The sequence below is a fragment of the Pseudochaenichthys georgianus genome, chromosome 7, assembly GCF_902827115.2.
Source record: "Pseudochaenichthys georgianus chromosome 7, fPseGeo1.2, whole genome shotgun sequence".
NCBI classification, from domain to species: Eukaryota; Metazoa; Chordata; class Actinopteri; order Perciformes; family Channichthyidae; genus Pseudochaenichthys; species Pseudochaenichthys georgianus.
The window spans coordinates 14,911,607-14,926,393 of record NC_047509.1 but is presented as its reverse complement, the minus strand read 5'-3'; the positions used below and the strand labels follow the sequence as shown (position 1 = coordinate 14,926,393).

The window sequence follows — 14,787 nt, the reverse complement described above, 5'->3', positions numbered from 1 at the left end:
ACACACACACACACACACACACACACACACACACACACACACACACACACACACACACACACACACACACACACAAACAGAGGGTTTGAATGACACAAGAGGCGCATTCACACTGCGGTACTTTTCCCACAAAGGTTCATGCGAACTTAGTTCATGATCGCGTTCACACCAAAAAGAGCCGGTACTAAAATTAGTTAATGCGAACCTTTTTACCCTTTCGAGCGGCTCTTTTGTGAGAAAAGAGCTATATTTCTGATTGGCTGGGCGGATTGCAAACCACGCCCCGTAAAACTCCCAAAAAGTTTTGTGAAGCCGCCATTTTATTATCCTCGCATTAGCATTATTAGCATTAGCCCAGCGCAGAAACGCAGGGAGACTAACTTATGGCAACACAAAATAAAACATGGGAGCGGTGGAGATGAGGAGGTGTCGGCGTTCTGGCGATTTACTCGGAAGGCTTAAGTAGAAGCTACTGGGACTCCCAGCAGCTTCTACTGAAGCCAGTCCCCAACTCCGGGGACTTCCGGCCGGGGACTTTGGGCGGCAGTATACGCCGTGAAGTGGTTTGCGGCCTGCCAGTAAACCCAAAGCAGAAGAAGAAGAAGTGACGTCAGCGGCTTCATTTGCCTAATCCACCCCCAGGGACTTTTTCTGGTGTGAACGCGATCTGTACTTAGTTAATGCGAACTAAAGAGTTCGCATGAACTAAGTTCGCATGAACCTTTGTGGGAAAAGTACCGCAGTGTGAACGCGCCTAATCACACTTTTATTTCCATGCAACTCTCTGATTGGTCTGGTGTCTTGCCTCTGTTGCATTCACTGAACACGGGAAATTACACACCTGCCGTCCTCTCGAGTGTCATGATGAGGTTCACGTAAAACACGGTTAATGTATTATATTATTGAGGTAGAATTGTCCGGTGCTACAGAAAAAACATTCGGGGCAGGCCAAATATTATTTTACCAACAATGTGGAATTTATTGGCTACATATTACACAGATTAGGCACAGCGGGAGCAGCAATAACCGTCAAATAATAATTCAGACAGGGGAGCTCCGCACCCCTTGCCTGCCGCTAGCGGGTGCTGCAGCGCCCTCAGCACCCCCCTTCCCGCGCCCATGCTTGTGGATTTACTCCAGGTGGAACTAAAGTCTGATTCAACACTTGATTAGATTTCACATCATTCATCCACATATGTAAAGTAACTAAAGGTATTAAATACATGTAGTGGAGTCAAAGTACACCATTTACCTCTGAACTGTAGAGGAGAAGAAGAACAAAGTAGCAAAACATTGAAATACTTAAATAAAGTACAAGTATCTCAAAATTGTACCCAAGTATAGTACTTGAGTTTATGAATTTAGTTACTTTACACCAGATGCCATAAAGATAGAAAGACTAAGCCTTGCACAGAGGCATGACAATAGATTTTCAAAATGCTCAACAGTGCTGCCAAAATTATAAACTGACTGCTACACAATTAAAATAAATGCTTTTATATATTTCTATTAGATGTGACTCTTTAGCATTTCTGTTATTATTGACACTGCTGCTTTAGTTGTTTTGACTGCTCAAATCCTCTGTTATTCCTCATTTTAAAGCCGATATTCCGTGGGGTCGGGGGGCTCGGGTCCTTGTCACCTTTTCCATACCTGATGAGTTTGCATCCCTGATTTATACTAATTTCAGATCAGTGTTGTTCTCCACCAAATTCCAGAGGGAAATATCTGGCTCTTAGCAGGAAATTACACCCCCTTGTACTCCAAAAATGTATTGGTCGCTAACTTTGCCTCTTGGCCATCCCTGCTTGCTAGGCAGGTATAATACCGCAGAATTATCCGCACTTTATCGCTAAAGACAGCTGCCTGGGCTGGTTTCTAATGACTTAAAACCATCAAAGTTGCCAATAAAACTAAACAACAGGTGAAAGACTTCAGCTGCATTGACCAGTGCTTACATCTTTGTTCATTCAGTTTCTCAAGTAACTTTATATTTTTTTCAATGTAGGTTTAGGCACTTGAATATTTCTCTTTAGCTTTCTTGTTGTTGTACTAGAGAGGTATATTATATTTTCACTCAATGTATGTGTACAGCTGTGGTAGCTTCTTACATTGCTATTACAAGTTATTAAACAATGTCTACTACATTGGCTTTCCTTGGTTTGCAAACCTCTTACATTCTTGTAGTGTCTCAGATGTGTCAGATGTCTGATACATTTTCTATCACCACAGACATTATCCATTCTGACATGGTTACATTGAAGTGCACGCTAAAGGCACAAATAGGTATAACTATACCAAGTATTTCACAAGAACTAAGCTCAAACAAATACACACATTAGGCATTTGGGAATGTCTTACTTGTATTGGGGTATTTTGTTATTGTTAGGTTGGTACTCTTACTGGAATAAAGGATGGATCTATTAATCCAGCACTGACCACAAGCAACCTCTTTCACAAACACATCCCTGTTATTTGATTCCACTTTTAAATGGAATCAAATATCAATGGATCAAGAACTAAAATATGAAATAGGTCAAGAGGAACCTGTTGGCTTTGTGTTCAGCTGCGTAGTTGTTCTAATGGGATCAGTAAGCTGACGAATTTCTTGGTGCCGTTGCAGGAATTAGGGCTTTAGGCTAGAATGAAATGTAGCTCTGCTCTTGTAATGGTGTAACCAATTATCACTTCTCTTGTTATGTGCCTCTACACCACCTCCGTGCAAATCATTCAGCTTCCACGTTTTTTTTTAGTGCGCAGCCTGTGATGCAACATTACCTCGGAAATGGAGCCAGGGAGAGATAATATAGAAATATGGCATATAGCTGCTAAAAAGGCCACACTGGATGTTGTCGGCAAACAAAACAATCCCAGAGGCTGTTTTTGCACCGAAGAAGAACCTAATCCAGTAATGCTTTGTGAGGCTACGTCAGCAACAACCTTCTAGCGTCTCTGTGCGGGCGTTTTTTGAGAACGCTGCTCTGAGCCAAATGCTAGGATTATTTATAAAATAATAAAGGAAATATGCATGCTAATGTGGATTTTAAGCGTAATGTTTGCATCTTAGGTAATATGGTAATATTTGCTATTCGCTCAGTTCAATCAAGCCTGATGGAAATGTTATAGGTAATCTTTAGCACGTATTTGGTCATATTTCATTAACACTTATTGTACGCTTGACCTGGTAGTGGCTGTAGAGAAAAGGTTAAGGAATCCCCAACAACAATGAACAATTCATGAATGTTTCTACCAAACTTCATAAAAAAACGTTCGCTAGTTGTTGAGAAATTGACTGCCTTCATGTAAACTTCCTGGCTGTGCTCCATGATCAAATGATAAATTAAATGATAAATTAAAATTAAAAACAGCTAATTTAATTTTGAAAAAGCAATATAATTGGGAGTAAACAAATGTGGGGCCTTGGATCACCCATTGTAAAGGTGCATATTATTGACAACCAATAAGGAGAAGGGGTCATTTGACCCACCCTGCAGTGGTTTTTAAAATCTTAGTTGCAGCTTCACAGGGAGCGCACGGCACCAGATAATGAGTTTAAAAGACAAGCATCACCACCGCCTAATGGACATCTATTTAATTAGTAATTAACTGACATTTAGAGATGTTAAAAAGTAAAAACATACCTACCATAAGTGATCATTCCTAAATTCAACTACAAACCATTGATACAATTACTTCTGTTTTTAAATACTTAATAAAGGAAGGACTGATTGTTACATGTTCGGACACCCAAGGTTCCACGCACTGTTAGGGAGGTTAAACGTTGTTCTTTAAGTGGACCAGAATTGAAGATAAATTAATATGAGTTATGAAATACATAGCAGAGCTTTACAGATCTTAATAATGTTTTGACTCAAGAAAATAATTATGTGCACAAGTTTCTGATCTATTAGACATTTTAATATAGATTAGGTGTTAATGAACTGCAGTAGTAGTACTATAAGGAAGTGAGTTTTGTACCAAGTTGCAGGAAATGTGGGAAACAGCTGTTCCAATGAAAAGTTAGAGATATCTGGAAAATTATAGTTGTAATCGTGAATTAATAAATGATGGCGCTCCATATATGACAGATTTTTGTAGACAAAGGATACTGGCCTATGCTGACATATCAAAGTCTCTGCAGAGCACGACACATGGCCAAAAACGCTGAGACCAAATGACCTTTGACCCTGACCGACAGTGTAACTTGAGAAGGCACTGTCAATGACTGACTCTGGGGTGAACCTGACCAAACTTGACTTTACAACCTGACAGTGTGAGTGTGAATGTGAGTGTATGTCTGCATGTGATCAGTGCAACTGCTTGATTTAAAACAATGACTAATCAAGCATGATTTTGGACTTACACATTATTCTGGGGCTCTGTGGGAAATAAGAGGTTTCCTACAACTCCACAGAATTGGAAAACCGCACTTGTGACCCGTTTCTAATCTACTTGATGATATTTCACTCCCACAGGAGGTGGCTGTTTGCAGAATGTGAAACTCAAACTAAAACATGAAGATTCTGTTTCTTTTAGGACTGAAAGATGGAGAGAAACACTTCATTTTACTGGAGTGTTTACTGTGGAAAATGATGGATGTACATTTGTGAATAATGTTTGGTATTTTCTTATAATCCATTATGACCTGAAGGTTTTCTTCCCATACAGGATTTTGGTTACACATGAGTTCATGTGTAAAAAGGGGGAGTGTAAACTTCACAATGTACATTTTTCAATCTGACCATTGATTGACAGTTTTAGAATGAACCTGCTCCATATCTGGGGATAAGATACTGTTTGATGGATGTTGACATGTTTCTAATATTGATTGAGTTATAGCAGGTAACACAGATGCAGAATCAGTGGCCAAGGGGCTACTGTGAGAGATGTAATTCCAGAATGGAATACTGAAGAAGTTGACCTGTGATGATGAAACAATTTTGTAATATTTCAAAAGGTATTAAAGTAACTGAGGTTTGAAATGTAGAAAGAACATATTACAGTTAAGCTAAAACATAGTAATGTAATGAGACAGAATTTAATTTAAACAACATCATGTAACTAGCCTGGTAAAGAAGTAAAAGCCATAGACTTTATTGTTTAGGTCATTATGGGGATATACATTTAATCTAAATTCATAATAGAAAGACATTTGATGACAGTTTGTTGGAATTCTGTATTCATACGCAGTGGGGGATCAAAAAGCTGAGGGCCCAGGAGCCCTGAGCGTAGGCTTGAGGGATTTGTATCAGATTTCTCCACACAGGTTGCTGGCGCCAAAAGGGGGACCCAGGAGGCTGACACAGCAGAGTCCGTCTGGCTGAAGGTCATCAGGACAAAGTGGCTCAACCCCAGGCTCTCCGGCCCCGCCCGAGTGACCCAGCGGACCTCTCATGCCGTCCGCAAAGGAGGAAAGGGGGACAGCTGGTGCCAGTGTGCGGCGGGGAAACCACCTGCTAGGACCGGGGACGACATCAGGACGGACGTGGCCCTCGCAGAGGAGGTCGACTCGGAAGCAGCCATCAGTGGACCGGAGGAGGAGGATCGTGAAGACATCTCTCCAGCAGTCGACCCAGAAAGCGCTGGAGAAGGAGGATCGGGAAGACATCTCTCCAGCATCGACCCGGAAGCTGCCATCAGCGGGCCGGAGGAGGAGGATCCAGAAGACATCTCTCTAGCAGGCAGCCCAGAAGCCGCCGTCAGCGGATCAGGCGGACAAAGACACGGCAAGCCAAGACGGCACAGGGGACTACACTCTCCGCTGAAACAGGTTGATATAGCCGGTGTGGACTTTGTTTCAATATCCCATTTTTTGAGGAACTTTGTTTTAATATCCCATTTTTTGAGGATCTTTGTTTTAATAACCAATTTTTTGAGGGAGAAGCTGCCCCTTCCCCTTCGTACCAAATGCCCTTTTTGGCTTACGCGTCGGAGGAGGACGAGCACGATGACTCAGCCGACAAGGACAATTTTTGGTCTCCCTCCACTGTCATAAGAAGTTGTTATGGTGGACTGTTCCTAAAGGTTTAAAGTGCTCTAAATCCCATCTTCTGATGGATTTATATAAATGTTGGGGAACAGATAGTAGAAAAGAATGACAGTGGTTATGTTTCAAATGCTGTGTATAAGTTGATCTCTGAAGGTGAGATCAAAAGAGGGATTAAAGTTAACAGATATTGTTCTAAACTGTATTAAAGTAAACAGGTATTATCTTGAAATGTATTGAAGTGAACATGTATTATTTGGGACTGTTTTAAAGTAATCCTATATATATAAACCTTCTTACTTACACTCCATGACCCATACACCCTGCCACACACACATACACCTCCTCTCATCAGCACACACACACATACACTTCCTCTCACCAGCACACACACGCATACACTTCCTCTCACCAGCACACACACATACCCTCCCTGACCCAGAATATCAACACACACACACACACACACACACACACACACACACACACACACACACACACACACACACACACACACACACACACACACACACACACACACACACACACACACACACACACACACACACACACACACACACACACACACACACACACACACACACACACACACACACACACACACACACACACACACACACACACACACACACACACAGGTTCTTTTCAAGGTTCTTTCTGGGGCCAATATAATCTCAAGCACCAATATATCTGTGTACAATGTTTGATTGTTTGGGAAAGAATAGTTTGTGTGAAACCTTCCTTGGGAAATTAAAGAAGTGGAGTCCGGTGGAAGATAAGAAGTGACTCTCCGCCCCAAATATGTCCATATATACTGTTGTTTATTCATGCCAAATGCCCCCTGTTTCTGACTGGCTGGTCCCGATATCTGTATCGCACGGCAGTAGAGCGGGGAGCCCGGAGTGCTCTGTTACAGGGCACTCTGTATTTCGTATTGTGTTTTTTACCATTAAAATCAGATTATTGTTATAACTTTTATGCCGGTGTTTTGAACTCCTTCTTTTATTAATCTGACCAGGCTCATCTAACGGACGGCGCGGAGCAGATGGGCTTTAAGCCACCACTACTGTGTTTGCTCCTACAATGCTAATGTGGATTTTAAGTGTAATGTTTGCATCTTAGGTAATATGATAATATTTGCTATTCGCTCAGTTCAATCAAGCCTGATGGAAATGTTATAGGTAATCTTTAGCACGTATTTGGTCATATTTCATTAACACTTATTGTACGCTTGACCTGGTAGTGGCTGTAGAGAAAAGGTTAAGGAATCCCCAACAACAATGAACAATTCATGAATGTTTCTACCAAACTTCATAAAAAAACGTTCGCTAGTTGTTGAGAAATTGACAGCCTTCATGTAAACTTCCTGGCTGTGCTCCATGATCAACAAAGTAAGCAGGTGTCATTCTTTGGGAACAGGGACCATTAATTTATTTTTTAAATTCATCCCCTAGTCTTTGAAATATTTCAGTCTGGACCAGTGTTTGATCAACCAACATTGCCTCCCTGCAGCCATGCCACTTGGATGACAATACATTAATAATGGGTTAAACAGCACCATAAACGACATTATTGAATATCACAAACACAGTAGCACATGCATAAAGCATCTCCTTTACCATCACTGATGTAAAGTCTTTTTTAATCGTATTACGAACATACATATATTTGATTACAGTTCACGTTTTATTTTAGTGGCTGAAAGTGACAGAACATAACAAGGGAAGTGCCATCACCACATGTTACATTACAGCTGGTAGGAGAAATGACACAAGCTGAACACAGAGTAAGCATAACAAGACAAGAGGATGTCTGAGAAAAGTGGCCAAGTGTAACAATGTAAACATGTATACTTTGAAGCATTTTGCATGTCAAATCCAATTATATCCAGCCAAATTCTACTCACTGCAGCCAATAACAGTCTCGGAGGAACAATACAGATAAAAGGCAAAAACAATGTATCACTGCATGTATTCTGTTTTTGAATTTGATTAATGAGGCATTCGTGTTCCATGTGCCCCACAGTGGAAAAGACTGAGACCAGTTTTAGACGTGGACATCTGGCTGGTTCATTCTCCATTGAAAACACAGAAAGTGGCCTGCATTCATATTCAGTGCAGAGGTAAGATAAAGAGCCTGTTGTCTGGTGTGCAGCAGTCCACATTTATTAACGTTTTTTTTGGAAGCGACCTGCTTGCCTCTTAAAAAAAATAAAATAAAAAGAGACATAAAGTATAGCTGGTTGTGGACTTTTTAGAAACAAGCACTGTCTATGTTTTTATTCCAAGTGTCCAATTAGAATGAAATACAGATATTACTGGGTTTGGTGTCATCAGGCCTGCACCGAGGCTGTGTATGTGGGTGTCACACGTCTTAAAAGATGTATAAGTATCTGCCACAGCTGGATGCCTCCACTCCTGGCTGATGACTGTTTTGACAGTTCAGTAATAGCCCCTATTGACAGTCAAGGCAGCCCTTCACTATTGGAAGCAATTCAGCTTGTGCTATTCACAGTAAAATACCCCTTTCACAGTAATTAGATTCTTGAATACGATGATTTCAAATCCCTTGGAGCCCAGCTGAACTAGGGGAAAACAATTAATCTGGAAAGACGAGTGCATGCTTTAATTGAAGCCCGATGGAGTGTTTTGCTTTGGAGAGGAGCATCTTTTAAAGCATCAATGAGTACTCCCTTTACATCTGGGTAATTTGTAAGATCGCTTCAGGATAATTTGCAGATGGAGTGAGTTATACAGACAACACTTTAAAATGCTATCAGCACTTCAAAGCTACACATAAATGTGCAGCTTTAAGTACTATACAATAATGTGTAAATATTAGATAACACTTCTATGATATTTCTATTTAGAAGTATGTGTATCAATCTGAATGAGCAAAAAATATATAATTTATGGAGTTAATGCAGTGTTTAGGCCTCTCAATATCAGTGAAGTGCTCGCCGTGAGAAGGTTGAAATAAAACACTAGATAGCAAATGGCATCCGGATAATAACTTCACTTATTCTACTCTGCCTACACACTGAGGTTGATTCCCGAAATCAGCGACATGGTTACATAACCAGGGTCACATGTGGACCTAAAAAGCCCTTGAATAGAAAATGCTCAAATCCTGTCCTCTATGTTTTAACCCGTCTGCTAATCATATCAAAAACATTAAATCCCGACCCAGCTGTGTGCTCTGTGTCAGAGAGAGGAACCAGATTAGAGGGATTTAAATACACTGAAATTGACAAAGCACCTGGTTTTTATCCTCGTGGTAATCTCCTCAAACCTAACCCCAAGTCATCACACAATGTGATGTCTCTAATACACTTTCTGAAAAACAACGGGTCATACCACTGATACAAGATGTTATATCACACGCACATATCGGCATGTTGCGTAACCTTTGTTCAGCAGTTTTAATGTTGCTTACCACGGCGAAACAGCTTTGTTAAATATACCAAGTCAGTAGCTGTGTGATTAAACAGAGTGATGCATCACAATACACTCTAACGGATTCTGGCTTAATCCCTGAGAGTTTAATTGTGATGAGACTTGCGCTGTGAAAGAACTCGTCTGTCCCACTTGCATGCATGGCTCGCCATTTGATTTTAGATTTCCCTCTTTTTTCCCTAGAATTTACATTCAAGTTGCACAACAGTATTAGTCCCCTCAGGCTTGAAAGAAGTCAAGTTTTAATTAAGGATTTAGAAATAATCAAAGGCTCCTACTCTCACGACATACTCTCCTTTTGTGGGATGGGTGGTTACTGACAACTGTTCTTTGATATTATATGAAGGATTACATCTAATCCTATTCAATCTTGGTGCAATCCTTAGTACCACGGTGTTTGCATTATGATTAAACTACAATCTCAAAACATTGTGTTTGCATGGGTTTAAAGAAATAGATTTGTTTCTTTTGAGGCCAGTGTTTTTTCTCATTGGATTTTTTAAATCCCTACATCCTCGACCACCCGTAAACTCTCTTTAGTCTTGCATATCATCAAATGAATGTTCTCTTCTCACACACTTATGTTCTTTCACAGCAGTGCATGCAAGGCCTTCTTCAACATCTTTCATTGTTGGCATTGCAGTGTGTAATTCTGTCATTTGAAGCATGTTACACTGAATTTAAATAAAAATACAAAGCTTTTCAAAGTAATGCCCCCTTCAGGGTTTTGCGTCTGACCTGCTTGAAGTAGGCTATGTGTCACTTCAGTTCAAATGTTGTGCTTTCGTTTGTTCCGCATAGTTCAAAGTGCTCTGCTGTGTTTGATCAAAGAGATGCTGTCTTTGAAACCATTCCAATTGCTGTTTGTTTTTGGTTTGTTGACACTCCTGATTCCTGTACTTATTTGCCAGATAAGCAGAGCGCTGATAGAGTCATTGTTTTTGGCTGGCAGATTAATGCAACAGGTGCAAATGGGAAATGTAAATGTATGATGGATCACTGCAGGATGCACCTCTGTTTTCTGCTAGATAAGATGATCAAATATGTATTGAATGCTATGGCTTCAGCACAGAAATGTTTATTCCTAGCTGTATCTTAATTCCTTTTTATTTTTCTGATATTGCTTATAAAAAGCTATATCACCAGGCCAGCTAACTGATCTGAAGGGAACAAATATGTTATTAGGAAGTCAGGCAACAGAAGTTTTCACGAGTTGGAAAGAGTTTTGGGTTTAGAAGTATTGCTGTATATTACATTTATCTTCAGCAAGTGCCTATCTCTGCCACACTAATTATGGAGCCCTTCAACTCAACCCAGATACACAGGCTGCACTTCCTTCCTGCAGTCCGTCACAGTCATGAACTTGCAGCGTTTTTTAGTAGCATTTAATACTCGTTAAATACTTTCTTTGAAAAGTGAGCCAGATTCACTCTCCGATCCCACAAGAAATATTTCTCCCTAGTGCCGAGAAGTTATTAGCTGATTTTTAGGTCTGACAACGGCTCCACAGTGATTTAGAAATGTCATACACTGCGGGTAATAAACCTAAGTTGAAAATGTCTCTGGACTTCTGGACTTAATGACAGAGAAAAGGAGAAACGGAACAGTAAATGTTGCTCTTTTGCTCAGGAGGCCTTTTAACTGGAGCCTGCAATCAGCAAAAATATGTGATTTTTTCCTTTCACAGCCTTGACACATTTCTATTGCACCTCAGCGCTAATTCCTGAGGGTCTTTTGTTTCCACAAAGGAAAACTAACACCGTGTTCGCCATTAACTTTTAGGTGGCCATTCAGGTTTTTCTTCAGTTAACATTGGCTCCATGAATGCTACACGCTTGCTGCTTTGGGACCTGTGATGGCTTCTTCTGGAGCTGGAGAAAACAGAGCGAGGTCCCGGCTGTGTGCAGCAGCTGCAGCGACACGGAGTCAGGTAGAGGTACACGAAGATGAACAACATGGACAACATACAGGCTATCAAGGTTGTGTAGCCTGTGTTGAATGTTTCGGTTTGTGGCAACACCACCGTCACATTCACCTCCCGGGTCGCATTTAGTGCGTGTTTCATATCCTGAGCTGTGCACACGTACAAACCTGAGTCATTGACCTTGGTTGCTTGAATATCCAAGGTACCGTTGGGAAACAAGTTCATTAGAGTGTCATTTATGCTCGTCTGGGTTATGCACCCCTTGCTGGGGGTGAGCCATGCAAATGAGAGGTCTCTGCTACTTAGGGATGTTTCGCAGTCTAGACGCACCATTTCTCCCTCTGTCACCGTCAGCTTAGACAGGAACACAGTCACCGGGAGTGACATGGGTTTTTCCACTGTGCAGTTACGGAAGAAGCGGGGTTGTCTCAGGAAACGCACGAACGATCGCGTGTTCCCATAGATGGTGCAAGTGTGCTCCTCCGTAAAGTCCCTCAGTGTTTCGTAACCCCTCAGATCCCAATGCCAGAAAACGCTGTACATGGAGCAGTCACAGATCAGAGAGTTGTTGTGGAGGTACAGCCCCCGCTGCACCAGCATGGGCAAAGCTTTCACATCCACCCATGGCAGACGACTCAAACGGTTGGACGAGAGATCCAGCATGGACATGAAAGGGTGACTATGGTCTGTGATGGAGAAGAAAGGGAAGTATGTGATCTGGTTCAGGCTGAAGTAGGCCTTTTTTAAACTGCTGAGGCCATTCAACATCCCAGCCTCCAACTGTGTGATCTTATTATTGAAGAGAAGGAGCTCCTCCAGCTTCCACAGCCCCTGGAAGTAGTGTTGCTCCACCACACGCAGCTTGTTGGAGGACAGGTCAAGGTACCTGAGGCTGGAGGCATTTGTAAACACGCCTTCGTCCAGGGAGACAAGCTCGTTGTGGGTCAATAGGAGTTTTTCCAATTTGGGCATCTTTTTGAAACTGCCCACACCCAGCCAGGACAGGTAGTTGTGGCTGAGGTCGAGGATGACAGAGTAGGTCGGCAGGGACTGAGGAAGCTTGGTCAGACCACAGGAGCTGCAGCCCGCTGTGTCAGATACACAGATGCACATGGGGGGACAGACTCCCTCAGAGCCGTGACAGAGCAGCACCAGCAGAGGATACAGTCTGAAGGTCATCTTTGTGGAAGACTGATCCTTCAAGGTTTCTAATCCCTCCGGCTCTCCCTGGTCAGATAAGAATCAAATCAGAAACAAAAAAGACTGTACAGTCAGGATAATCTTTTAAAGGTGAACCCCTTCACTTACAATGGAAGTTTCTGCTCTTTGGTTCCCACCTCTGACAACACATACAGATCTGTAAACTCTCAACTCTTTAAAGTCTGGGTAGCATCAGCACATATATTTCTTTCTTTGAAATAAGTATAGTTGCTTTTGTACTTGCGTTTTGTAACTGTGTTCACTTTATAATGTTGCATTTATATGCTTTTTGATTTTGCGTGTCTTGCCCTATGTTGTTGTTTCTATTTTGCCTCTGCAGAGATAATTGCCCTATATAATATATAATTGGGAAAAATAACATGAACAGAATGAATACACTATTTTGGTGCAGTAGTTATTGGAGGGTTGCAACAAAAGGCACATCAGTCTACAAAATGTCAGAAGATTGAGTGAGAAGCACACGAGAATCGTGGCCTTTCTATTACTTTAAAAAATATTTTAAATGAATTTCATCATCAAAATAGTTGCAGATTGACACCCTGTTGCATGACTCAACACTTTAAATAATTCTCAAGTAGGAAACTTTTCAAAGCAATATGAGCACAGATAGAAAAACCTCACCTTTTTAGAAGTATGTTTCTTCTCGGTTATTATCAGGTGAAGTTGAAGGCTCTCAGAGACAGTTCAAACTGATTTTCCGCCACTGACTTGCAAGTCTGTATGAATTTGATGGCAGAAAGGGGAAAAGTTCATACCAATTTCAGACGAGTGAGCTATTTGGCGCACTCACTTAATCCCATTCTCCCCTCCAAGAAAAAGAAGAAAAACACTTCCAACCACACATCCAAAGTAGACTACTTAGCGACAACATGAGGCTCCAACTTTCTGCGCTTCTTGGAAGTTATCCCATCATGAATACACATAACATTGCTGTCTAATCCTTATCTTTACCAAGATCCTCCTCCCCAGACGCTCGAGTAAAATGCTTTCGCCTTTCTCTCCAGCCAAGTTTAAGGTCTCCCTACTGGGTTTGTCTTCGTCCCAAATGAGAGTGCCGCTCAACTAACATCCTGCAGTGGTTTTCAGTGTATAACAAACAGCACAGAGCTCACTTAATCTCCCACAATCCCCTCCTCCTTCTCTGTGTCATTTTAAAACCAGCCTTGTGTCTCCCCCGTCATCATTAAGTAATGATGCTGATGGCTGCCCTTCCTTCTCTCTATTTATTATTTGTACCTCTATTGCCAAAATCAGTTTATCTCAGTTTAACATGACTACTTTTTAGGGTTTCACTTGATTACAGATTAGTAGAACCTAGGAGCTTTCCTCATGAATCCTACATGCGTCATCCGGTAACCTTCCACCAATAATCCCAGAGGACTGGAATGTAGCTATGCCCTCAAAATGTTATACTTTTTTGTGTGTGTGCAATCCTGCCTGGATGTCAGTTTACTTATCATTGCAAATACACCTGTTATTGTGTGTTCTTTAATTCGGCAAATCCTGTCCATCCCTTTCCATGTCTCTGTGTATGTTGTCAGCTCCTGTGTTGAATGTCTTCCTGACTGTGAAAGTCTCTCTTTACCTGTGTGCCTCCATACCATGTTGATTCTATTTCAGGGGTTTCTGAGTGGACGGATGTTGCCTACCCTGATGCCTAGAACACACCCACACACACCCACATAGACACACACAAACACTCTCTTTCTCTATCTCTAAGAGCCTTAATCAGTACATCCCCCCCCCCTTTATTTTCTGAGCGCCCGACATCCCTGCTTCCCCTTGGCTGTGGGTTTGACTGGATATATGCTGTCCATGCTGCTTGGTCATGGTGGCCCTGACAGCTCTGATTTCTGTCACAGTAAATTAGCTTTGCCTCTCAGCTGCCACCCCCTCACTGCTGCCCCCAAAACTCCACACCCCTCCCTGTGAGTGCTTGGGGCTTTGACTGACTCCCACTCATTCACTCACTTACTGTGCAGAAGCACATAGCCGATTCCCCATGGATTCAGGCGTGCTGGATGGGGTTCACTCAAAAGCGAACAGATGTGCAGTCCACAGGAAGATGTATGCAGGAAGGTGCAAAGGCTTCAGTCTGAGATCACTTTGAAATATCCCTCCACGTGTTTATGAATATAATTAAGGATCAGAAATCACATGAATGTTTTTGTGTCGATATG

At 41.7% G+C, this 14,787-nt stretch overlaps 1 protein-coding gene across 1 annotated transcript; it reads right to left on the bottom strand.

Annotated features, from left to right (window-relative positions):
- Positions 1-11,233: 11,233 nt before the first annotated feature.
- LOC117449897 (amphoterin-induced protein 3) lies at positions 11,234-13,646 on the bottom strand. Its single transcript, XM_034087811.2, has 3 exons — positions 13,559-13,646; positions 13,229-13,323; positions 11,234-12,613 (listed from the first exon to the last, which is right to left on the bottom strand). Exon 3 carries the CDS (start codon positions 12,563-12,565, stop codon positions 11,234-11,236), a length of 1,332 nt encoding a protein of 443 aa, XP_033943702.1. The 5' UTR covers positions 12,566-12,613; positions 13,229-13,323; positions 13,559-13,646.
- Between the last annotated feature and the right edge of the window lie 1,141 nt (positions 13,647-14,787).